Raw genomic sequence first — 24892 nt, forward strand, 5'->3', positions numbered from 1 at the left:
TATAGAAAAAAAGACACTAAAAATCCGAATTAATTTTAGAGTGATCTTCATATATCTGGTATTGACAATACAAATAATAGGTTATATTAGGATACATTAAATATTTAGAATATGAGTGAATGCCGTAGTTTCTACTTTATAATGTAGCTGAGATACAGTGGTGGAAGAAGTACTCGCATCTTTTTATTGTAACAGAGTACTTCTATGTTGTGGTAACGCTACTTTTACTAAAGTAAAAGTCCTGCACTCAAAATTTGACATGAGTATAAATAGTACAAAAGTATTAACATCAAAAATATATTAAAGTACCAAGATTAAAAATATGCATTATGTAGAATGACCCATTTCAGAATGATGTATATTACATTACTGGTATTTAAAGTGATTGATGTGTAGGTTACATCACTTTAATGTTGCAGCTGGGAACGTTGGGACTGATTTTAATTACTTTATATACTGCTGGGTATCTTCAATAAAGTTGCATCAGATTGAAAGATTTTTTTTCCAAACATGTAACAAATAATAAGAAAGCAAAACAAGAATAAACAATAAAGTGAACATATGCAGCAAATTCTAAATAAACTAAAATATATATATATATATACACACGTTATAAAAGGATTATGCAGAAGTAAACATCTTTCTATAACTTAAATAACTTACATTTTGAACTGGATGTTTCAAAGTTTTGTTGATTATATGTTTTATTATTAATCGGAATGAGCACAGTTTCCTAATTAAAGTAATAAAATGAATACACAATATTTGCCTCTGAATTGTAGTGGATTAGAAGTGTAAACTAGCAGAAAAAGGCCTACTCAAGCACCTTAAAACAGCATGTACTTGCACCTGAGTAAAAGTACTTCGTTACTTTCCACCGCTGCTTTGATATTTATCTGTTGGACGCTGATCTTCTCATCCAACATGGACCAAATCTGAGCGCGTTCTTCCACCGTGCGTTCGAGTCACGTTACTGCAGCGCGAGGCAGTGTTTGCATTTGCTAGGCAACGAAATCAGCTCTATATTCACCTACGTCTTCGAAAGGCTCTTGGTTTTGCCATCTTTCGGTTTCAGCGGTGATTGTTTTTAACATGGCAGGAATAGAGAAAACGAATGCGGTCCTTCAAGATGCAATTAACATTGAGAGGATCCGTAAAGAGCGTCAACATCAGAAAATCCAGACGGAGTTTACCTTCAATCCACACCGGAAATGTAAGTAAGACCGTGAAAACGACCGGTCTGCACAACGTGTATTCTAACTTTAATACTTAATAATACTTGCTGTTATCTTTACTGCAGTGAAATATAAAGGACTTGTACTGTGTATATTATGCCTGTCTTTACATTTTTAGGGCATCTCCTACCAGACAATCCCACCTCAAGGAAACCAACAGAAGTGATTGCAGAGAACTGTAAGTTTACATCTTTTCTACATACTAAAAGGGGAAAAGTTTAGCTTTGCTTTTTTTTACTTTGGATAAATGTCAAATAACTATAACATTACTCCAGACCCGTGTGATCCCAAACATGATTAAGCAGTTATAAATGATGAATGTTTGAGAACTTAGGTGGTGGGCTTGCCACAGTCTTTAGCCGCCAGGTTAAAATGGACGCATTCTTCAGCTTTGACTTTCCACAGTCCACCAGAACTTTATGTGCACTTGTTTATCGGCCTCCTAAACCTAATGGTGCTTTTATCCAGGAGTTTTCAGAATTTTTGGCTGAGATCTTACCAAAATATAATTTTTGGTGATTTTAATATTCATGTGTTCATTTAAGCCAGTCGTGAATGACTTTTTTTTTAACCTGATTGAGTCTTTTAATCTTGAGCAGCTAGTCTCTGGTCCCACTCATGAACATGGTCATACATTGGACCTTGTTTGTTTTTTTTGGTATTTCTGTAAGCATTAGTGAAATTTGTGAAGCAACGTTCTCTGACCACAAGCCTGTCATCTTTGAAGCAGTTACTGCTGGCTCAGACACTCCCCCACCTGCCCCTGTAGGCAGAGATGGGCAGTATTTCTATTACTTGTATTTCAAATACTTTTGAGTATTTTGTAATTTGTATTTGATAGGGCCGATAAAAAAATCTAACGTAATTAGTAACAAAATACTTTAGAGTGGAGTAATTTTGTATTTAAAATACTCAAAATACTTTCTCCACGAATCAAAAAACAGTTCACGAGTTCAGTGTTCAGATCTTCAAGTTCAACGGATTGTCTGTCAAGGTAAATATTTGATCTGAGTGTGACAGATGTCAACTAGCTTGATGTATAATTTATGTCTGGGTCTGGCTACATAGCCTATTGTATACACATGGTGATGGTTATAATATCAAGCTAGCGATCGATGCTAACATGCTAATGACATTAGCATGCTGTCTAGGCTAGTGCATAGCCAGTGTTTAGCAAGTTAGCTTATCAGTGGAGTAGCTAACTATAGGAAGAGGGAGATTGGGAGCTTGTATGTTCATGATAACCTTATCAAGAGACGTCTGACCATCTAATCTTGCACTGTATTACAAGTTATGCTGTATCTTCTCAATGTGAATGTCATAATGCCATATCAATTACTGGCAGATAATATAGTTCAGTTAGCCAGGCTATGACAGTAGATGTCCATTTGTTAAAAAAAAAAAAACATTAAATATCCAATTTATTTTATTTAAAAGGCATATTATGAAAGTATTCTTAGTTTTATTATTTCATACATTCTACAGTTGGTCAGGTTGACAACATGTCTCAGTACAGTAATTTATTTAGGCTCTTTGTGTACAACTGGTTTTAATTCTATATTTTGCTTTTATAGTATACATAGGCCTAATGTGTGATGCTATTGTGATGAATATTTTCTTGTTGATACAAAGCCAAAGTTTATGGGCTGTTAAGTCCCATTAATATAAATATATATATATATATATATATATATATATATATATATATATATATATATATATATATATATATATATATATATATATTTATATATCCCAAACCCGAATGCTCTGCTATACCAAATTGTGAGAAAATGGAAAATCCAGAAAAAAGTATTTCCTATATTTTAAATACAAAATACATGTATCGTATTGTTGTATTGTTACATGTTCTGGCACCAGTATATTGTATTTTATTTTAATACATTTATTTGAGGGGTATTTTGTATCAAAATACATTTTAATGTATTTTTGCCCATCTCTGCCTGTTGGCTGCTCTCGTTTTATCACCATGACCACCGCACAACGGTTTTTAAATGCTTTTAGAGACACGCCACTATTTTTAACTAATGATATTACCCAATCGCTCTTTCCTCCAGAGGATTTTTTAACAAAATTGATCTCCACCTGCTCTGCAGTTCTTGATAGTGTCGCCCCCTGAGGTCATACTGCCCCAAACTGAAGCCTCAACCCTTAAATGAAGCGACTCAGGCAAAAGTGCAGGAGGGCTGAGAGAAAATGTAGGAAAGACAGGCTCGATGTGTCCTTTGAAATCTTAAGGAACTCACTCACTAACTACCAGAATGCAGTTAAGTCAGCTAGAAATAGCTACATCTCTGACTTAATTGCAAATCACTGCCACAGGCCAACAATTCTTTTCAACACCATTAACTCTGTTATCAACCCCCCGATCCCAACGTGTTTAAGTATGTCTCCTACAGAGTGCGACACCTTTCTTAGGTTCTTCCAGGACAAAATCTCAAATCTTAGGTCTGGTCCCAGACATTGATCCAAGTAATTCTCCCACTTCTTCTGCTGTGTTGGACCATTTTAAGCCTGTTTCCCTCCCAGCTCTTACTAAAATTGTATTCAACTAAAAACTACAATGTGCCACTCTGACATCATCCCCTCAGGTCTCTTTAAGCAGGTTTTTGTTAAAATTGGACCATATATACTGTCAATTATAAATAGTTGTCTATTTTCTGGTTCAGTCCCAGTCTATTTTAAACATGCAACAGTAATCAAATTACAGACTAATATCCACCTTGCATTTTCTGTCAAAGATCTTTGAGAAAGTTGTATTTCAACAGCTTCAATCTTGTATCAGTTTGAACGGCATCTGTGATGTTTTTCAATCTGGTTTTAGAACGTTTCACAGCACTGAATCTGCCCTTTTAAACGTTTTTAACGACCTTTTATTTATTGCTGATGCTGGAGATCCCACCATTTTGCTTTTACTTAATCTCTCTGCTGCTTTTGACACTGTGGACCATGACATTTTAATCTCCTGCCCTGAGCACTCCGTCGACATCCAAGGTACTGCCCTACAATGTTTTAAGTCCTACCTGACCGCCAGATCATCCTGTCAACATGGGCAACTGCTCCTCTCAACTGGCCCCCCTGATCTGTGGGGTCCACTACTGTTCTCACTCTACATGGTGCCTCTTGGATCCATTTTCCAGAAACACAACATTTCTTATCCTATGCCAACGACATTCAAATATACCTTCCCCTCAAATCTGGAACTGCCTCAATAAATTCATTGATGTGCTGCCTGGCAGATGTCAGAAGCTGGTTCTCGCTAAATTTTCTATGCCTCAATGAAGGTAAAACAGAGATCATGCTAATAAATCACTCTCACCTTTCAGCTGCTATACCAGACAGTCCCTCATTGTGTCTTGGCCTCATGGCAACCCACTGCATTTTCTGCATACTGCATCATGTCAAAAATCTGAGTGTGATTTTGGACTCATCTTTTATATTGAACCTCCAAGTTGCGTCCGTGGTCAAAGTCAGCTTCTTTCAGCTAAGACTCATAGCTAAAAATAAAATAAAAAATAAACTTCTATCAAGCCTTCAGTTGGTGCAGAACTCAGACTCTCAGCGAGACTTAACTGGTACACGCAGGCGTGAACACATTTCACCGATCTTAAAATCCCTTCATTGGCTACCTGTAGAGTACGGAATTAATTTTAAATGTTATGTTTTTAAGTCTATCCGTCTGACCTGCTGCAGCCCTATACCCCACCTCGCTCACTAAGATCTCTCGGCCAACAGCTTTTAGTTGTTCTGAAAACAAAAATGACAACCCGGGCCGACCGGTTCCTTCCCTGTTGCTGTCCCTAAGCTCTAGAACAACCTTCCCCTTCATAGTAGGTTGTCATCCACCTTACCAATGTTTAAAAGCCGTTTAAAAACATATCTTTTCCCTGGCCTATCACCTTTCATCTTAACATGGCACTTTCTTTGTGTCAGTTTGTCTTGATATTAATGTCACTTTCATTAATCCAGTATTTGATTGTATGACTGCTTATCTACTGTGTGTGCAGCACTTTGGGCAACCTTTGTTGTATTTTAAAATGTGCTATACAAATACATTTTGATGATATACATTTTCCTTTTTCCAGCGGACATTGAGGCCTTCCAAAAGGCCCAACTGGAACCCAGCAAGAAATATTCAATGCCACAGACGGCGAGTCAGGAGATAGGATGGCATTCAACTCCACTAGTGAGGAAAACTCTGCTTTGACAATAAATTAGAGTTAATAGCAAAAATACAGCACATCAGGGTGGTATTGTGAGAGGACCTAAATTCAATTACATTTACTTCAATCATCAAATGCAGAGAAACCACAAAAGCATGAACGTGTGTTTTCTAGTCTTGTTTAATCATTTAAATTGTTATTTCCAGATCTTACTCAAATGCTTATTCTGTGTCCCCCCCAGATCCCATCAAACTGGAATGACAAGAGATTGAATTTCCACAGACTCAGCACAGAGATCACCAAACACTAAGAATCTGCCCTGCGTGCATCAAAATAAAAGCAAGACATAAATAATGCTCAGATTGATGTTCAGATTTATTTGTTTATCATACAAACATACAGGTGTCATCACAAGAAGCTGCTCTTTAGCATTCCCATCTTAGCTAGCTAAGTAAAACACTTGCAGGGGGCAACATTTGCCCAAGTCTATACAGAGCAGACTGGCCCATGACATACTAATCATATTGATGAATAGGAGAAAGGGCAAGACTAACAGCTGCTCAATATTATAAAATGTCATGTCACATGGGAAAGAATCAATGAGTCAAGGAGCTGAGTTAGAAAAAATAAAACTTAATATACCAAACTCCAGGAGCACACACAGTGTAGACAGCAAGGAGACAGTGTAGACATTGAGGAGTAATCACAGGAAGTGGCTTTAAAACCACCGTATAAAATAGGCATATGGAAAATGAATTATGTCCACGAACAATACAAATTGAAAAAAAGACATTCTCTTAACATTCCAATTCTCTCTTTTCAGAAAACCATTTTGTGGTGTGGGCAGCTCTATGTAGTCCACTCTTGGGTTTACCTTTTCTACTAGTCATGTCCTTCAAACAGCTCTCTCTCTGTCTGTCTGTCTGTCTGTCTGTCTGTCTGTCTCTGTGTGTGTGTGTGTGTGTGTGTGTGTGTGTGTGTGTGTGTGTGTGTGTGTGTGTGTGTGTGTGTGTGTGTGTGTGTGTGTGTGTGTGTGTGTGTGTGTGTGTGTGACTTGAAGGTTCCTCCACACTTTTTACTAAAGGCATGTTATAGAAAAAGTTTAGAAGAAAAGCCCACGTTCTCCTAAATGTCACCTGGTGGAGGGACTTGAGGAGCAGGTGAGGGAAGTCCTGCCTTGAAACAAGATCACAGTCCAGCTAGCCTCCGTCAGTTTTTACGAGCGAGACTTTATCTTCTTGCGCACAGACTTGCCCGGGCGTTTCTGAAAAACAAAGTGGGGGAAAAAAAATGTAGCTTCTCCAGAGTACGGAACACACCGTAAAATCTAGTAACTTTATAATTTCCTTTGACAATGTTTCTATATGTATCAGATCAGTCAGCAGCGTTTGATGTGTGTGTAACTCACGTTTTGTTTTCCTCCTTTGGCACCTTTCTTCCCTCCCTTGCTGCCCTTTGCATTAGCCACTTTAGCGCGGAAACTGGAAACATCGTTGTGGCTCTCCTTGGTGTTCCACTTCCTTCCACTCTTCTTGCCTCCAAAGCCAAACCTCTGGTCCTTGTATTTTCTCTTTGCATTGGGGCTATCAAAACAACATGAAATGTTTAGCTTGTTGTGAAAATGACACAAACAAAGAGTTAAAACACATTACGCTTGATAATTATTTATGATTGCAATGAGCACAGCTGACATATAACACCTTACCCCTTCTTGGTCGCAGCTTTGTTGGCGCCCTGCGATGTGCGAGAAGAGTCTTTACCCTTCTTCTGGTCTCCTTCCAGGAAATCCAGTTTGTCGGTCATTCCTTGAAGTGAGGATGAACAGAAATGTAAAATCTCAATCCGACAAGATTCTCACACATTAATACTTTGATGTTATTAACATTGATAAACTGTATGTCATTTTCCACAACATTTTACAGAGGTTAATTTTTTCCTCAATGCACTATAAATGACAGTAATACATTTTTTCACTTTTGAGTATGAAGTGAAACGTATGAATAAAAACCAGTTCTGAAACACTCACCTTTCTGGTATTTCTTTACAGCAGTCATCATAGCCTTCTTCTCTTTCTGCCTCTTCTGAATCACTTCTACTTGGACCTAGCACACATTACGAATTCATGTTATTTTTCACACCAAAAGAGGAAATTTGGTATCTATTAGCGATGAAGTAGCATCAAATCAGAGGTTGAAACCCCAAAAGATGCTGGTCTAGCGTTTGCATAGGCAGTCTTTCCATTATCATTACATACAACAATGATAACCAGTGTTAAGGCAGATCTCTAGTAAACATACATGGGCAACTATACCCCACATGTAACAATGCACTTGGACCCCAAGAGCAAGACATTTGAGACTTGTTAGAGAAATAATATTCTAAAATGGGACCAACCTTTTTGCCAAACTTCCTTTGCTCACGCAGTTTCTTGGCCTTCTCCGACTTCTCCAGTATAAGCTGCTTTGAGATCAGCTTCTTCCTAATCTGGACGGACGAACAGAAAACATTTTTGTTTGCGCTAATATTTGGATTTAAGTCTAAAAACAGTATTTACGATAATTAGAACATGACACGTGGTGTTACGGTACATGTCAGGCCACACGTCAATATATTTAGTACACCACCCTCAGTTTAAGATATCTATTAACTAAGAACAAAAAGCTTCAGGTCTTGCAGCTATGCTGTTAATTGTGAGCTTTGGACTTGCTTTGTCAAAACCGTATGTGTCATTCAAGTGTAACATTCAAGAACCAACTCACCTTCTGCATCTGCTGATCGGACTTGGCCATCTCTGCGAAGTAATCGTCGGGCCTCTTGGTTGCTATGCCATGCTTGCTCAGGAGAGGCAATGCATCCAGAACTGTTGCTTGAGCTTGACGGTAGCTATAAATGAACAAACAGAGATGCATCATGAATTGGTTAAATATGCACTCTGGCAGGGTTAGATTCTTTTTTTTAATGTGTAGAAAAATTCATTCTCAAAAGCATATAATGTGTTGATGCTTTTTCAACCAGTATCAATTATTACACTGCACTGACATATATGTACCATTCAGTATTTGGATTACTGGAAGAAAACATTATATGTAGAATAAAAAAAGAACAAATATGTCTGAAAGAGTCCCTAAATTGTTCAGTCCAAAGTGAAAATATCAATAATAGTGTCATCCAACACTGTTAATCAAGAGTTTCAGATAAGTGAACATTTGGTAAGTGGACACAGAGACTTTATTTCATCACGTGTTGCATCAAGTTCTGGTCACTCACAAAAACATCTCTCTCTGGAAATCATCATCTGCATCGACATTTCCATTTTTCACACTTGGAACTTTCCCTTCAGCTTTGGAAAGAGTGTCTTCAGCCGGCAGGTTGGTCATATCCAACCTCTCCACCCAGGGAAGGTCTTTACGGAGGTCAGCGAGGCAATGTTTCAAACCCTCCTGCATCACAACACACAGCCAAAACACGAGAGAGCGTATTAGCAACATTTTGTAGATTAGATTTCTTTATTTGTCATTGCATGTTATACAACGGAACTGTTCTGTTTAGCAGCATATAAAATAATAAAATACGTGTAGGTGCCATAACTAACCACTCATAGAAATATAACAAATCTGGACAGGAATTCTAACATTTTAGGGTTGAACTCGTTATTGTAAATTTACTCACCACATTGTTGACAAACTTTTTGGGTTCATCCACCAAAACGTTCATCCCCGGTTTCAACAAACCCTTTGCAAAGGCTTCTTGAAGCTAAAAGAAAACAAAAAGCGTTATGGCATATTCTCTTATAAACTCGTTTTGACACCAGACACATTTACTGCCAATGTATACTTTAATACACAGCATGCTGAACCAAAGTACACAGGAAACGTGCAAAAGTTTACAGTAGGAGGTAGTGTTAACGACTATATGTTATGTAAATACAAGACATTGTATGAAATAAACATTACAGACTCCGACCTTGTGGCCGCTGAGCCTTCACATAACGTTACCGTAAACACGTCTGTCTCATCTACAATTGGGTTACAATCAACAAGTATTCTGCACAGTAGTTTTACAGCTGTGAGATTTGGCTCGCTACGGTTAGCCAATGTTAGCATGTCAACAGTTCACTCACCTCATCGTCTGATAATTCACTGTTTTCCTCATCCGACTCTTGTCCAAGCAGCGACTCCTCCTCTGCCGACTCCATAATCCTGCTATCAATAATCATAAAGTCACAATATGTGATCTAGTGACCTGTAAACGTGAAGAAACGTGCCGTAAATGCACTGCTCCTCACATGCACTGAGCGTTTCACGTGGGGCGGAAGTGACGGAGGGTATCGAGGTTGAATTTGGCACCAACAGTCCGCCGACCGGAAAGGATGTTTGAAATCAAAGGTTCCTACATGGTGGGGGAAAAATCTGATACAGGAAAATATGGTGGCATAAATGGTTTTATTTATTCTATAATACTTAGTATCTTGCTAGTAATTATTTCCAGAAACTTTACCATCGTGTTGTTTATTTTATTTTATTGAAATTCCCCCTTCACTCCTCAATATAATTAGTAACGTTATATGTTGTTATTATTGCAGTTCTCGAAGGACTGCACACTTGACATACAGTGTTTCACGTACAAAACACATATTGTATACCAAAAACTCATGTAAAATATAAATGAATAAAAATAACTTTACTTCAAGCTTATTTCAAGAGACTCCTCTTGGGGGTGCTGTCGTGCACCTGCGCAGATTGTTGTGACGTGTATATATATACAGCTGTAGTCACTCATAATCACTCACAAGAAGTTAAGAGGCCATGCTATGAAGCTCATTTCATTGACACAACTTTCTAAGTCACCAAAATTGCTAATTCATGTTGCTGTATGTATATTTTTGACCCAGCAGATTTTGTCACTTTTTCTGTTAACCCATAATAAAGTCATGAAAGAACCAAACTTCATGAATGTTTTTTGTGACAAAGAAGTATCTGTTCCAATCACTCTATCAGAGAAAAATTAGAGTTGTAGAAATAACTGGAAACTCAAGAGAGCCATGACATTATGTTCTTTACAAGTGTATGTAAACTTTTGACCACAACTGTATATGCAGCTCAAATAATCTACTTTAAATCTTTATTATTCTAACTGTGTAAATGAAGCCTCATCAGTTACACTTGCCACCTCATCAAGAAAGAAACTATCAACATCACTTTTCCAGAGCTCTCTCCCCAAGTCGATTTCTGTCACTTTGACACGGCACAATTGAGAGTGGTGTCTGCAGTGTTGGCCCGCTGTCATGAGAGATCAAGACAGGAGAGGCTAATGACTAATAGTGCTTTCTGCAATCATCTACCTTTGTTCTGCACTGAGAGACGGAACAGATTTCACAGAGTGGTCATGTCATTATTTTACTTTATTTTCCATGTCATGTGTTTAATCAGTGCCTGCAAATTGATTATCCCATCAAAAATAATTATAGGATAGGATACCAACCTACTCTAACCTTGCTCGTATTTTTTCACCATTAACGTACACTGTAGCAAGAGAAAAAATAGGAATTAAAATCATTCACTTTTATGTTGCATACAGACAGTTGTATTCATCTTTTGTACTAGAAGTGTGTGGAGCGTCTGCAGTTAGAGTCAGAGTGTGCTGTGCTGAATGCTAATTCTGTGCTTGAGCCAGTGACCATGAAAGTAAGTGGTTGAGTTAGGATCTCAATACTGTCAAGTGCTGTATTAAGAGTTATCAACCATGATAGTGTACATCTATCCACCGGACATATTGCAATGCATTATCATTGATTGTTGCAGCTAGTACAACCAATATGTTCTGACATTTACTGTAGGACATATCCTGTAACACGGGACAAAAAACATGCACAGCAATGCTGCGACTAAGAGGTAATTTAGGTTATCTGTGTCTGTTATCTTATCTGCAATGCCAGAGAACAGATATAAACAGAAAACAGAGATACCATTTAAAACCCAGAGTGCAAAATCTGCAGGACTTCATTTGAACCATTTACTTAATTCACACATCATCACTAATCAGCATGCTTCTAACCAGAAATTATAGCAGGAAGACAGCTGCAGTTGGTTTTATAAAAGTAATTTTGCATAGGACATTGTTCTTTTTGTTGTCAATGTTTTTCTTTATGTCAGAATTTATGTGTGTCGAGAACAGGACACAATATCTAGAGTTTCCTTGTAAATTTCCTAACAAATGAGTTATATTATTATTTTCAATACTTTCTCCCTGCTCCACACTCAGCCGCTATTATATCTGCGTTATTGGCAGTTTGAGTCATCCTCTCTTTGACGGTGGTGTTCGGGATAGAACAGGAGCACCTTGACCTGAAAGAAGGTGTGCAGCCATCTTCGTAATGACAGGCTCATTTTTGCTATAAGTGCACCATGACAGAGCTCCAAAAGTAGGTGTTCCACATGGTATTTTCCCAAAGAACAGTGGCTTTTTCCTGTTACACTGAGATTCATTGAATTTGATAGACTTAAGACTAATGAATGTATTCATTTTATAGATCAACAGTCAATGATCATAACATAAATTAAATGATGGTAGAAAATAGGCATTAAGGAAGTTGTAACTTCTTTTTTTCTAGACTCAAAGTGTAGGGTTTGTTTCACTCCCAAACACAAACATCTTTTCACCTCTCTTTTTTTATGACAGAGACATTTAGTTTGACATTACAACATGCAAATTGTATTCGTCTTAAAGGGTTGGAGAACTGACTCAAACACTAATACCAAACAGATGAAGGATGGACTTAAGAACTTCTGTGATGAGTTCCACTGTTTATTTGAAATGTCAGCAGTCTCTTTCAGTAGCTTATACTACCAGTCCTCAAAGCAGAAACTGACTGATCCCCCTGAGAGTGACTTTGTCTCTATTCTGATGGAAATCAATATTTACGATTTGTACTTCACCACCCTTAATTCTCTATTCTCTGCGTGGTCAGATCCCCACTCTGAGACGTCTTCAGAGGGAAAAATACGATAATTTTAATTTCTGTCACCATAATCACTTGATCCATATAGTAATGCAGTCCATTGAATTCACATCTCTCTGTCACTCTTCATCTTAGAGCGACAGGCCGCTTCCTGACAGCAGATTGGAAATAAGTTGGATTCACTCTAAGCTCCTCTCTTAGAGTTATTGCTGGCTGCTGGGGGTTGGTAAAAAACAAGAACACAGTCATGGATGTTGGGGCCCAAGTCGGAGCAGTGGTTTAGCTCCTATGACACTCAATCAGCCTGAGAAGCCTTGGCAATGTGCGATTAAACAATAGTCTGGAATAAACTACTGGGAATACTATTTTAGGTCATTTTGTACCGATCCATCCTGTCTCGAGTGGATGTTCATTTCCTCTTATGCTGCTGTCTTGGACCTGACAGAGCCAATGAGCATCCAATGTCAACCTCCTCCAAGCACAAGGATGAATAAAAATCTCACACCAGGCCTGTCATCAGTTGGTTATGGAAATTATTTGAATATTATCTGTGCAAGGTTATATTTCAGAATGACGACCAACCAGGTTCTTTTATGGTATTGGTTGTTCTTTCTCTGTTTTGAAAACCAACAGAATAGAAAAGCACCGTCTCCTTGGTCAAAGGTCTTAATTTATCATTGCACATTGAGACTTTAGGGGTTTGCAAAGTATGTAAAACACTGACTTTAGCTTTTGAGGATTTTTGCACCCAACAGAGTCAAGAAAAGGTCAATTGGGTGTTTTTAGTCAAAACCGAAAAAATCATTAATGGCTTTGCTGATGTTCTTTGGTGGTCTTTTCTGGGCGTTTGTAATACTGCTGCCATGGTTATCACCAGTACAGTACAGTAGTGAGGATTTGCAGAAGAGACAAGAGGGGAAGTTAATGTTCATATCATAGGGTTCTCCTCTCTGACATGAAGCCCGTATGGCTCCATCACCAACGACTGCTTCTCATGGCTCCATATATGGGTAGAGAAAGAATATGATGTACGCAGTTTTGTTTTATAAGTGTGCATTTTCTTTCTTTCTTTGCAATTCTGTTTCCATCAGACATGTAGTCAGTACAGTCCTTGAAAGTAATTGCTATGAAGACAATTTTTGCAAAATTCTGGACTGAAAATCTGAAATGCTATAGTGTCATTCTCAAACCTCGCATTAAGCCAGTAGATGCATTTGGAGTGGAGTGAGGATATACAAATTGCATCTGTGCAAAGTTACTAAGTCATTTGAGCACCAAACCCCATTTCAAAAAGTCCTCATGGCCACATAATATACCCTGGCAAGGTGTCAAAATGCTTTATAATTCAAGATAGATCATCAGGTGCAGGATTGCCCAATAATGAAGTGCTTTGTGGAAACCGTGTCCACAGAGCCAACGACTGTCGGAGTAGTGTGGATGTACCCTAGGGCAAGTGGCCCCGGTACGGACATGCATCTCAATGTCTTCCTCCCGTCTGGTAATTAGACATACTGCGGGGGAGGGGGTACACAGAGTGCGTATAATTTTTATCGAAAAAGTAATTTATGCATTGACTTGACTTAAATCACAAGAGACATCATTTTTATTTATCAGAGGCTTCTCCAGATTGTCTCCTTTTTTTTTCCCATTTTACAGATTCCATGGCTGAAAATCAGTTTGTGCTTTACTGAAAATATATTATTAGGCTACATTCAAATGGAAAAATCTCATCTTATTAAAAATCAGCCCCCAAGAATTGTAAACAGGACGTTGTTTGTTTCCTTTTGCTGTGACACTATTGCTCTCCTTTCTTCCCCTCTCCTCTCCTCTCCTCTTGAGATGGACTTTTACGAAGGATTTTACAGTGCCATTGGTGGAAAAAGTGTGAAGGACTCAAATTGTTTTTTATGAAACATCTGCATTTGAAAAGAATGTGTAAGAGACAAGATACTGTATGTGACCTACTCACTCACATTTCATTTATAAACTGCATTTAAAAGGTAATTAATTAAAGGTGAAACAGTGTTTGGTATGAAGGCCCTGTGAGAGGTTGTGAGTGTCTTCTCATTGTATGCACGTGGTGTACTCCTCGTCTGAAGGTGGTCGTGATAAGAGATCCTTAAATCAATAATGGAAATTTAACAAAAAGGAGATAGTGGTGAAAGCCGACCAAAGCTAGTGAGTTGCAAACAACATGTCCATACAAAAAGATTGCCTTTTCCTTGATAAGAAAACCCACAAAAAATCTGTGGTTTGGACCATTAGCGGCCTCTAAAGACTTAAATGTTTATTACATAATACAAACTATCATCCTGATGACTTTGCTGTTTTTGAGGGGGCAACATAGCAACGGTCTGTTATTCATTGAAACTATCTCTTATTCATAGAAACTGTTTGATATTCATAGCAAACAATCTGTTATTCATGGGAACTGTTTGTTATTAATAGAAAATATCTGATTTTCAAAGCAATGGTCTGTTAATCACAGCAGCGGTCTGTAATTCATAGCAATAGTTTTATATTCATACTGCACAAAAGGAAGAGGTTAAATCTAAACATTCTTTTCATTCGTAAGTATATTTTTGCCTTATCCAATACAACTGGCATTCTGTGGCAATCTCATACATATATTGTTTTACTTCTCATGTGTTATATGAGCTGTAACATACCTGCACAGAATGAGAAATAATAGGCTTCATGAGGCTGCATAGTTTGCTTTCCTGGGAGTGTTCAATCAGTGTGTTATTCCCCCATATGGCCAGGTGTTCTATTGCCCAACCGAGGCATTTTATGTATCAGCACTTCTCTGTGACTTTCTATATTCTCTCCTGTCCCATCATGTGCTTTCTACTTGTTTAAATGAAGTGAAAATTGCATACTTGCAGTGCAGTGTCCTGGTGGATCACTTGGCTAGGACACTCACTGAATACAGTAACAAAAAAAAAATACTGAGATTGCAGCAATTACTTGGTTGTCTGTGCACCACCGGCAAGTTGACCAACACACCAATCTTCCAAAACTTGTATTCTTTTAAGGTAAAGGTATTGGATGTGGGTAAATAATCACATATCATATGTGGCTACTGAGCTAAAGCAATGGAAGTCATCCCTGTTTAAATTCATATTAGTGTGGAGCTTTTGGGATTTGATCTTAAGAGGTCTCCTGGTGGACTGTAATTAAACGTTTAGAGGCGCCTTCCATCCCTGCTTCCCTGCTTTCCTCTCTCCTACTCCCCCTCTCTCTTCTGCGTCCTCTATCCTGACACTGAATAGAAGCGAAGAGACAAATTAATCGGGGGAGCGCCAGGTTGCCAGCTTTCTCTGATGGAGGACATCCACTGAATTTTGAGGGGAAATGCGACGTCAACTTCCATCAGTGCTAAAGGGGCAGTGTCACTGTGTGTGTGTGAGAGAGAGAGTCCAAGTATGGGTATAGGAGCAGCGTGGGGCCCATGCATAATCACCTTATTATATCCCTGTGAATGAAATAATGAATTGATCTGATTAGAGGTTGGATGAAAAGAGAAGGCGAGGGGAGAGTCCTGGCATGAAGAGTAGCTCCTTCTAAAAGAGGAGGAAAGGGAAGTGGAGCAAAGAAAGGGAGGAAGAAGAGGGGGACAAGGTAGGAAGGAGGAGAAGAGGAGGATGAGGGAGAGGAAGAAGGAAGAACAAGCAGAGCATAAGTAATGAAGGATGAGGAGAATGGAGGCCAAAAGAGAAGCAGGCTGTTCTCATACAGCGTTCGTAGCTATAATTACAAAAAGGAATGTGCTGTAATTCGTAGATATCACACAAAATAAATTTTTATGTAATCCACGTAATCATAAACAAGGAAGTATAAAGACAGCACTGTTTAGGAATAGATCGAGAACTAAACTATTTAGTTAGGTGAAGTAAAAGATTATTGTTTGGGTTGAAAACCACAGAAGTGACATAACTACATTACAGTGGTTTCCTGACTGAAAGATCGGAACAATGACTCTTTTGTAGGAAAAAAAAGGAGGAGTTACTTTGTTGTAAGATATCATAAGAACCATTGTATGAGGATACGTTTAGAGGAGATGAGAAATTAAAGGACAATTAAGAGAAATCTAAATTGATATGATGAGAGGAGGTATACATTTCTAAAGTTGCTCAATGACTCTATGACAAACTCTATCTGCTATCGAACACCATGTTATACTGATCAAAAGCTCCAGAACAGCTACTGGGTCCTCCTCATGAGGCTTTTGTTTTCTCAGCTGTAATGTGATCTCATGGGAGGGCATATAAATAGCACGCCACTTACAAGGACATTCTGCATGCCAAGATTTTAAGCATTTCACATGTCATTTAACGCTACATTTTTGCTGTGGTTAAGATTATGTTTAGACAACAAAACTATAGTTATGGTTAGAAAAAACATCATAGGTTGGCTTAAAATAAGTAAAAAAACCTGAATGAAATAAGTACGCCTGTAAACAGTAGCTTTTTTACAAATAGCAAATACAACTACTTCAGATAGTTCTGTTGGCAAATGGTCATTTTTCTCGTCAACATGAAAGCTTCTATTTTTTACTTTCTAAACATCTTAGCCTGTCCTATTTTCCCTCTAAAAAATCTGGACTTCACCACAGACAAGTGTGTGCGCAGGCAAGTACAACACACATCACCATGTCAGCAATTCTCTGGGAGGCACGGCAGTAGATCATAATTAGAGCCAATCAAAGAGAAGCTTACAGTCTGTTACTTCCTGCCAGCCAGCCAGTTAGTCCATCTGGCCATACTTAGGGCTTCTGTGCCCGGCTAACTCTCTCACAACAGCTAATTGATTGCTTTCATTTATGGCGATGTTTTTAATGATTTGAATGCATGTTCTGGCGGCAAATTGAACACACGTGTTTTTGACACCACACTTCAGCACAAATTCTGGGGTGTCTGTGTTTTTTTCCCCCATTTCATCTTCATTCATTTGGCATTTCTACCATCCATATGTGTGTGTGTGTGTGATGTTTATTGCAGATTGGAATGAAATATACAGTATATTTGATACTGAATGTGGACCATTAGCCGATAGCAACCAATTACATTTTCCTCTCATGGCAACACCCCTTACCTCTCGTCTCTCCTTTCTTTTTTTGCATCTGTCCCTTTCTCTACCTTTTTTTCTTTGTTGTCATTCTTTCTGTTCCCCTCTCTGTCGTCTTCTCCCTGCCCACTCTTGTCCCTTCAGTGTGTTCATCCCCTCCAAATAACTGCCTTCCTCACTGACTCATTGTTCTCTCATTTATCTCCTGTCTCCCTATTCTGATTACCGCTCTGCAAATCAGTTTTTCCATCCTTTTGTGCCTCATTACAACTTCTTGCTCCTTCTCCGCTGCTGTTTTACAGTGTGGCCCTCCATTATTCTTTAATGTTATCTATAAATGCTGCTGTATATTATCTGTAGTTTAATCTAATTATACACTATATCCTCTGACAAGATGTATTGTGTATCATTGCGCTGTTGTGGCCTATAAGGGACTTCACACTTATTGTATTCTATATTTTGCTTTTTTAACCCGGACAAAGTTACTGTCTTCAAGAGGCTGTAGCGGGCTAAATTTCCAAGCTAAGGTGAAGATACTGGTACCATATGATACTAGACAACCTAGTAAGGCCATTTCTAAAACTGGAATGGCCTTATTCACAGAGTTCCCGGACCTCTCACCTCAATATAGATGAGTTATATTCAATATAACTGAATGAAAATGGTTTCTACATTTCCCAAAATCATTAATTTAATTAATTAATTAAACCATTTTTATTTCTGATTTATGACTAGAACAACTTGACACACAGTGCTGAGTTGCTTTCTCAAATTCATCTTCAGGTCCCCAGCTTTCAAATTGTATCACAAATGCAGTGCACGTACATAGCGATAAAATACCCATCCCTATTTTAATACATACAGCTGATAACTCAAACCACTTCCAGATTATCTTTTGAATTACATACTCATACTGATATAGTGTATTCTTATCTGTGTTTGTCAAAAGCTGAAACATGATTAGGTGTTTTCTGTGTATAATCTTTACTGAATGGGTATGAACACTAACTAATTATATTACTTACTCACTAACATTGTTTTTATGTAGTTGAATAAATAAAATGAATACAACTCATCCAAGTGTTGTGCTTATTATGTGAATGTGAACAAAGTGAGTGTTGTAATTTTTCTTGAGGACGATTCAGGGGCTCAACACATGCACACAGGTGTTTTCACTTGTGTTGCCTGATTAGACTTCTTCTCAGGACTGTGTTTGATTGACATCTTCCTCACTGTTCTGTTAGATCAGTTGCACCAGTTGAGCATGACTCCTCCCAACTTCAACCTGAGCAGAGGTGTAATTAAGCAGGTTAACTGAACACAGCTGAGTGGTTGTGCAAGCCGTTTCAAATGACACAGCTAGTGTGGCCAGAAAATTACCATCGCTTTTTAGCAACTTCGTCACAATTTAGCCAAGTACTGCAACACTGTGGTAATTAAGCTATACATTTACTCAGTGGCATTTAGAACTACCTGTCTATCACTCTACTTTTGGCAACAGTTCAAACTAGAAATGAGCTCTCAAGTGACCCATTGTTGCTTGACTTGGCCAATAATGGAGGGTTTTCTCTTTTTCTGTCTGCTGACAGACACACAAAGATTAACAGTTATGTGAGTCCCTTTGGCAGTTATCCCTTTCAGTAAGAACCCATAGTCACACCCAAATAGTTAAAACTTCTTTCTCAACATGACCTCATGAATAACCTTTACAAAGAGTTTAGTTTGTATCGTTTACAATACAATGACTATGATGAGACCTTTCTGCCAAACAAGCAGACAGAATTATGTCTGTCTGATTTTGTTGGCAAAGTTGCTCCGGGAAAAGGCTTGTGTATATGAAATGAACACACGCAAAAACATACAGCTGCAAAACATGCCAGAGAGAAATAGAAATCCCTTCTTTTTTTGGAGGGGCGGGTTGCATTTGGGCCCCTGAGACTTGAAAGCTCAGACACGTAGCTAAGTGTAAATGAACAGTAATCTTCTTGTTAAATTCATATCTGATATTATCAGTTCCAGATAAATGCCAGGCTGCAATGCCTGCTGTGGTGCTAATGAAGATCTCTTACCACGGACACCATGACTGCAGCTTACATCAAGCGGAGGACCTATTGTTATTCTAATGTTTTTTATTAGGGCCCGAGCACCGACGTAGTCGGAGCGGAGGACCTATTGTTATTCTAATGTTTTTTATTATTATTAGGGCCCGAGCACCGACGTAGTCGGAGCGGAGGACCTATTGTTATTCTAATGTTTTTTATTAGGGCCCGAGTACCGACGTAGTCGGAGCGGAGGACCTATTGTTATTCTAATGTTTTTTATTATTATTATTAGGGCCCGAGCACCGACGTAGTCGGAGCGGAGGACCTATTGTTATTCTAATGTTTTTTATTATTATTAGGGCCCGAGCACCGACGTAGTCGGAGCGGAGGACCTATTGTTATTCTAATGTTTTTTATTATTATTATTATTATTATTATTATTATTATTATTATTATTATTATTATTATTATCGTACCAGTTTCATCGCAAAAAGGAGGTGCTTGGGATACTGGGAATCTTTTGAAATTTGGCACAAAATTCAATCGTGGTGAAAATTCCAGTATTATTGGGGTGTCCAGCTGCGGCATGACATTTTGGCTCGATAGCGCCCCCTACAGAGTAGCCCCAACTTTGGGTTTCACCTAGCTGTATGAAATTTGGTAGGTATGTGGAACGTGATGGGACGTACAAAAAAGTCAAAGGGAGGTATATCCTAAACCAAACAGGAAGTCGGCCATTTTGAATTTTATGACGTTTTTGGACCGTTTCAAGGCGCCGTACTTTAACGAACTCCTCCTAGAGATTAAACCCGATTGCCTTCAGATTTGGTCAGTATGCTCTTGAGACCTTGGCAGTGAAACGATACTCAAAGATCAAAAAGTTATCGAACTATGTGTCCGTGGCGTGGCGGCAAAAAAACACCATTCGCCATGAAACAGGAAGTTGTTGTAACTCGGCTGTACATTGCCTAATCTGCTCCAAATTTCTCATATGTCATAACATCCTGACCCTGAACACATGTATATGACAATTTTGAATCATAGTAATAGCGCCACCTAGTGGCAACAGGAAGTCATAGGTTGTGTACTTTGACACCCTACTGCTCACAGATTAATCGGATCCCTCTCAAATTTTGTCACAACAGCCTTAAGACCTTGATAATGCTTCATTGTGAAAATTGTAGGAAGTTGTCGAAGCGTGGCGATGTGGCGGCTCTGCGAATTTCGATCCTTCGCCATGAACGAATAAACTGATGTAACTTGACTCCGCATCATCAGATCTTTACCAGATTTCACATGTTTGATTAAACTCCAGGCCTGAAGACATCTGCAAGCCAATTTTGAATCATAGTCATAGCGCCACCTACTGGCAACAGTAAGTTAAAGTCTTTATACTTTGGCTTGTTTGTCTTAGTTGGAAAATCAGATCAACATCAAATTTGTGCCACACAAATGTAAGAAGTTCATAATGCCAGTTCTCTAAGCTTTTGATGTTTCGTCGAACGCCGTTGCCGTGGTAACGCAGTCTTCGCCGTGAAAAACGATGGTCATTTGGAGAGGTTAAAAAAGCTCGAAACACAAGCAAACTTGACACACAGATCACAAGGCCAAAATGTAGTTCTATAATATGATTTTATTCAATCAGAGTGTTAAATCGGCTCAATAACGCCCCCTACAAAATTTCGACGAAGCAGCCCTCGCAGTACGTTTCACATAGATTAACAAAATTTGGTAGGCACATGTATCACATGTGGACTTAAATAAAAGTCTCTTGGGGCCATGCCCTAAACCCAACCGGAAGTCAGCCATTTTGAAATTTGTATGACTTTCTAGTGTCGTTTTAGACATTTCCAGGGGCTCTACTTTAACGAACTCCTCCTTGGGAATTAATCAGATCGACTTCAAATTTGGTCAGTACAATCTAAAGATCTTTGTGATGAAAAGTTACTCAAAGGTTGTTGTTTCGTGAAAGGCCGTTGCCGTGGCAACGCATTCTTCGCCACGAAAAACAAAAGTGTTTTTGAGGGGCTAAAAATGCTCAAAATGTAACCAAACTTGTCAAACACATTTAAAATCCTGAATGTAGTTATCTGATGTGATTTTAATGCTTCAGAGTGGCAAGTTGGCTCGATAGCGCCCCCTACAATTTTTTGACGATGCAGCCCTCGCAGTACGTTTCACCTAGCTGTATAAAATTTGGTAAGCAGATGTATCACATGTAGACTTAACAAAACGTCTTGGGGTTCATGCTCTAAACCCAACCGGAAGTCAGCCATTTTGAATTTTGTATGAATTTCTCCTGTTTTTTTCCATTTCCATGTGCTGTACTACGAACTCCTCGTAGCGATTAAAAGTTACTAAAAGCTTGAGGTTTCATCAAACAACATGGACTTGGTGTAGCAGCCATTTTACATGGTTCGCCATCATCCATCAAGCTTTTGTAACTCAACCTTACTTTGTCAAAACTGCCCCAAACTTGACATGCTTGATTGCTGTCGTGATTTTAGGACTTCTGCATGCCAATATTAACTCATAGTCATAGCGCCACCTACTGGCAACCACAGACGTAAACAGAATTCTATAATAACAGCGGCCTAAACAGGGTTTGTGGGCACAACATGAGAAAAAGACTTCTCTGATCTAAATATGTGCAAACTAAGATGCTTGGAGAACAAAAGGTAATCAACAGTGTTTTTCAAACCATGTCAGTGGGCATTAGTATAAATGATCTGTCTAGAGCTTCTACATGAGAATCAGGTTAAATGTTACAATGAATGCTTCACACTACAATCTAAAGTTACAGAAGAGATTAAAATGAAAACAGTGTCAAATTAAAGTGTTCAGTAAAAACAAATGACACTGCTGTTCTGTTAACTTTCATGTAAGTCCAAATACAATCAGTAGGACACTGCAGGGAGTTGAACTCCATCCCAGTAACCTGACAGTCTGTTATGTTACAAATACTGAAGCACATTCACACGTTCATTTTCTTAATGATCTTAACAGGCTTACATTTATGATTGTATCGGAGGTACACTCAAAACATTTGAGGCTTAAGACCTGGCAACATGGTCTTGCTATGCTGCTGGTTGTCGCAGGAAATATCATCTAACTTGTGCATGCAGTGTATGATGGTCACAGAAATGCATTGCCGCATCAACCAGAGTCCTGCCAGTACCCTCGACGTGTGTGACGTTGCGAGGGCCCGATCAATGCTGCTTGCAGCTTTAATTATTAGGGCCCGAGCACCGACGTAGTCGGAGCGGAGGACCTATTGTTATTCTAATGTTTTTTATTATTATTATTAGGGCCCGAGCACCGATGTAGTCGGAGCGGAGGACCTATTGTTATTCTAATGTTTTTTATTATTACCCTAGCCCTATTTTTAGGCCCTCGGCTCGAAAATAGCATACCCATAGGATAATGAGTGTAGCGTTGCAACAGTAAGGGCTATTTTAATAATTTTTGCATTAAAATAACCCTAACACTTGTGAGATGTGTTGATATGTGTAAATATCAGTATATATGTTACTGGTTAAGAGTAAATTAAGAAGGCACACAGCACAAATTGAAAATTCAAATTTTCGACTGAAAAAAAGAAGCAATTTCAGGATATTTCTTTTTAGAAATCATGTAGATACAAGCTTTCAAGCTCTCCCAGATCATAGAACTATATGTTTAGGGTCTCTATACAAATTTTTACTTTGATAAAGTGAAGCTTTATCTAGTACATCTTGATCTAGTACAGAGAGGTCAGATGAGGTCAACCAAAATGTAATCTTGTTCCAGCTGTACCATTGTAATTTTATATACTATATAATTATATATTTCACTTATTTTATCACTAATAGTGTTCAATATATCCATATACAGCAGTTTGGCATCATTTTGAGAGCCTGGATCCTCTCTGAGACTGTTCCTCTCTCCTCGCATGGTTTCCTCCATGCATCCCTGGTGGGAGGGACTAAGACGCAAGGAAAGGACGCAAGTGAAGGAAACGGGGATGCAATTAAGAGACTTGGGATGTACCCCCAGTAGTTTTGGAAAACAACAATGCGCATGCTCAGAGCTCGTTGCCAGGTGACAACCATTTTTTTAATTTTTGTTTTCATTTAATTGGCAAATTGATCAAGTCATGAGGTCTCGAGGCCTGCCTTGTGTTCATTTCGAGAGAGGAGCTTGCAGAGACGACACCAGCTGAGGAGATTTCGTTATGAACCAAACTTCGTATTTTTTTGTCAACACTGCTAATGCTAGCTAGCTAATTCGTTGGACTCATTTCAGCCGCGGTTTTCATCTGGTCTGCAGACGTTTGAAGCTAGCTGAGGACACAGAAGGAGAGCTACACACAGTAAGAGCTGATATAACTACTTCTTATTTGTGTTGCGCTGCTTTGTGTTGTGTGGCCGCCGTGTCATCTCTAAGCCGATATGTCTGTTGTGACCGTGGTGTTATGTAGAAACATGTCTTTTGCTAACTTTATTAGCCGAACATTAGCTTATTAATACTGAGACTGACTGGATTCCCACGCTAGGTAGCTACTGTTACTTTCCATTTGTGCCAAGTTTTTATCTTGAACTAGCTAAAGCCTGCTTGTGTTGCTTGTGTCATTTCTGAGGCGATATGTTTGTTGTGACCGTGGTGTTATGTAGAAAAATGTCTTTTGCTAACTTTATTAGCCGAACATTAGCTTATTAATACTGAGACTGCCTGGATTCCCACGCTCGGTACTGTTACTTTCCATTTGTGACATGTTTTTATCTTGAACTAGCTAAAGCCTGCTTGTGTTGCTTGTGTCATCTCTGAGGCGATATGTTTGTTGTGACCGTGGTGTTATGTAGAAAAATGTCTTTATGCCAACTTTATTAGCCATACATTAGCTTATTAATACTGAGACTGACTGGATTCCCACGCTAGGTACTGTTACTTTCCATTTGTGCCATGTTTTTATCTTGAACTAGCTAAAGCCTACTTGTGTTGCTCGTGTCATCTCTGAGGCGACATGTTTGATGTGTCTCTGGTACTTTATTCTGGGTGGTAGACACCTGAAAGATTTTACATTAGTTGAAGGTGCTCAGATGTTCCCATTGCTGTAGTGAAAATTGTAATACTTTAGTTAAATTGGTCCACTATTGTGCTGATGAAGATGAGTTATGTTTTATTTCCATAAGATGATTATTTAAACTTTGTTTTTAAAGATTCCTCTTCACTTGCATTGTTTGAAGTGCCATGGTCTTCATCATGTTATTTATAAGTGAAGTTAACTTTTTAGTAGTGCTGGGCAAGTTAATATCGCGTTAACGCATTAATTCATTAGCTGCAACAATTATTATATCGCGCATTAACGCAGTTTTTTAAAATGTATTATTAAGCGGACATTTTTAGCACAAGAACCGGTGTTATGGT

The 24892-nt window shown here is 38.6% G+C and overlaps 2 protein-coding genes across 2 annotated transcripts; one reads left to right on the forward strand and one right to left on the reverse strand.

The window, feature by feature from the left end:
• The first annotated feature begins 1015 nt into the window (after positions 1 to 1015).
• On the forward strand, positions 1016 to 6451 carry cfap144 (cilia and flagella associated protein 144). Its single transcript, XM_068707668.1, has 4 exons — positions 1016 to 1213; positions 1354 to 1413; positions 5342 to 5442; positions 5661 to 6451. The coding sequence occupies exons 1-4, from the start codon at positions 1093 to 1095 to the stop codon at positions 5727 to 5729; spliced, it is 351 nt and encodes a 116-aa protein (XP_068563769.1). The 5' UTR covers positions 1016 to 1092; the 3' UTR covers positions 5730 to 6451.
• On the reverse strand, positions 5777 to 9728 carry ebna1bp2 (EBNA1 binding protein 2). Its single transcript, XM_068707667.1, has 9 exons — positions 9540 to 9728; positions 9089 to 9172; positions 8687 to 8859; positions 8179 to 8302; positions 7814 to 7903; positions 7446 to 7521; positions 7125 to 7224; positions 6828 to 7002; positions 5777 to 6683 (listed from the first exon to the last, which is right to left on the reverse strand). The coding sequence occupies exons 1-9, from the start codon at positions 9633 to 9635 to the stop codon at positions 6636 to 6638; spliced, it is 966 nt and encodes a 321-aa protein (XP_068563768.1). The 5' UTR covers positions 9636 to 9728; the 3' UTR covers positions 5777 to 6635.
• Between the last annotated feature and the right edge of the window lie 15164 nt (positions 9729 to 24892).

The sequence above is a fragment of the Cebidichthys violaceus genome, unplaced genomic scaffold (genome assembly GCF_023349555.1).
Source record: "Cebidichthys violaceus isolate CVI_PGR_0920_01 unplaced genomic scaffold, fCebVio1.0.p SCAF_13, whole genome shotgun sequence".
NCBI classification, from domain to species: Eukaryota; Metazoa; Chordata; class Actinopteri; order Perciformes; family Stichaeidae; genus Cebidichthys; species Cebidichthys violaceus.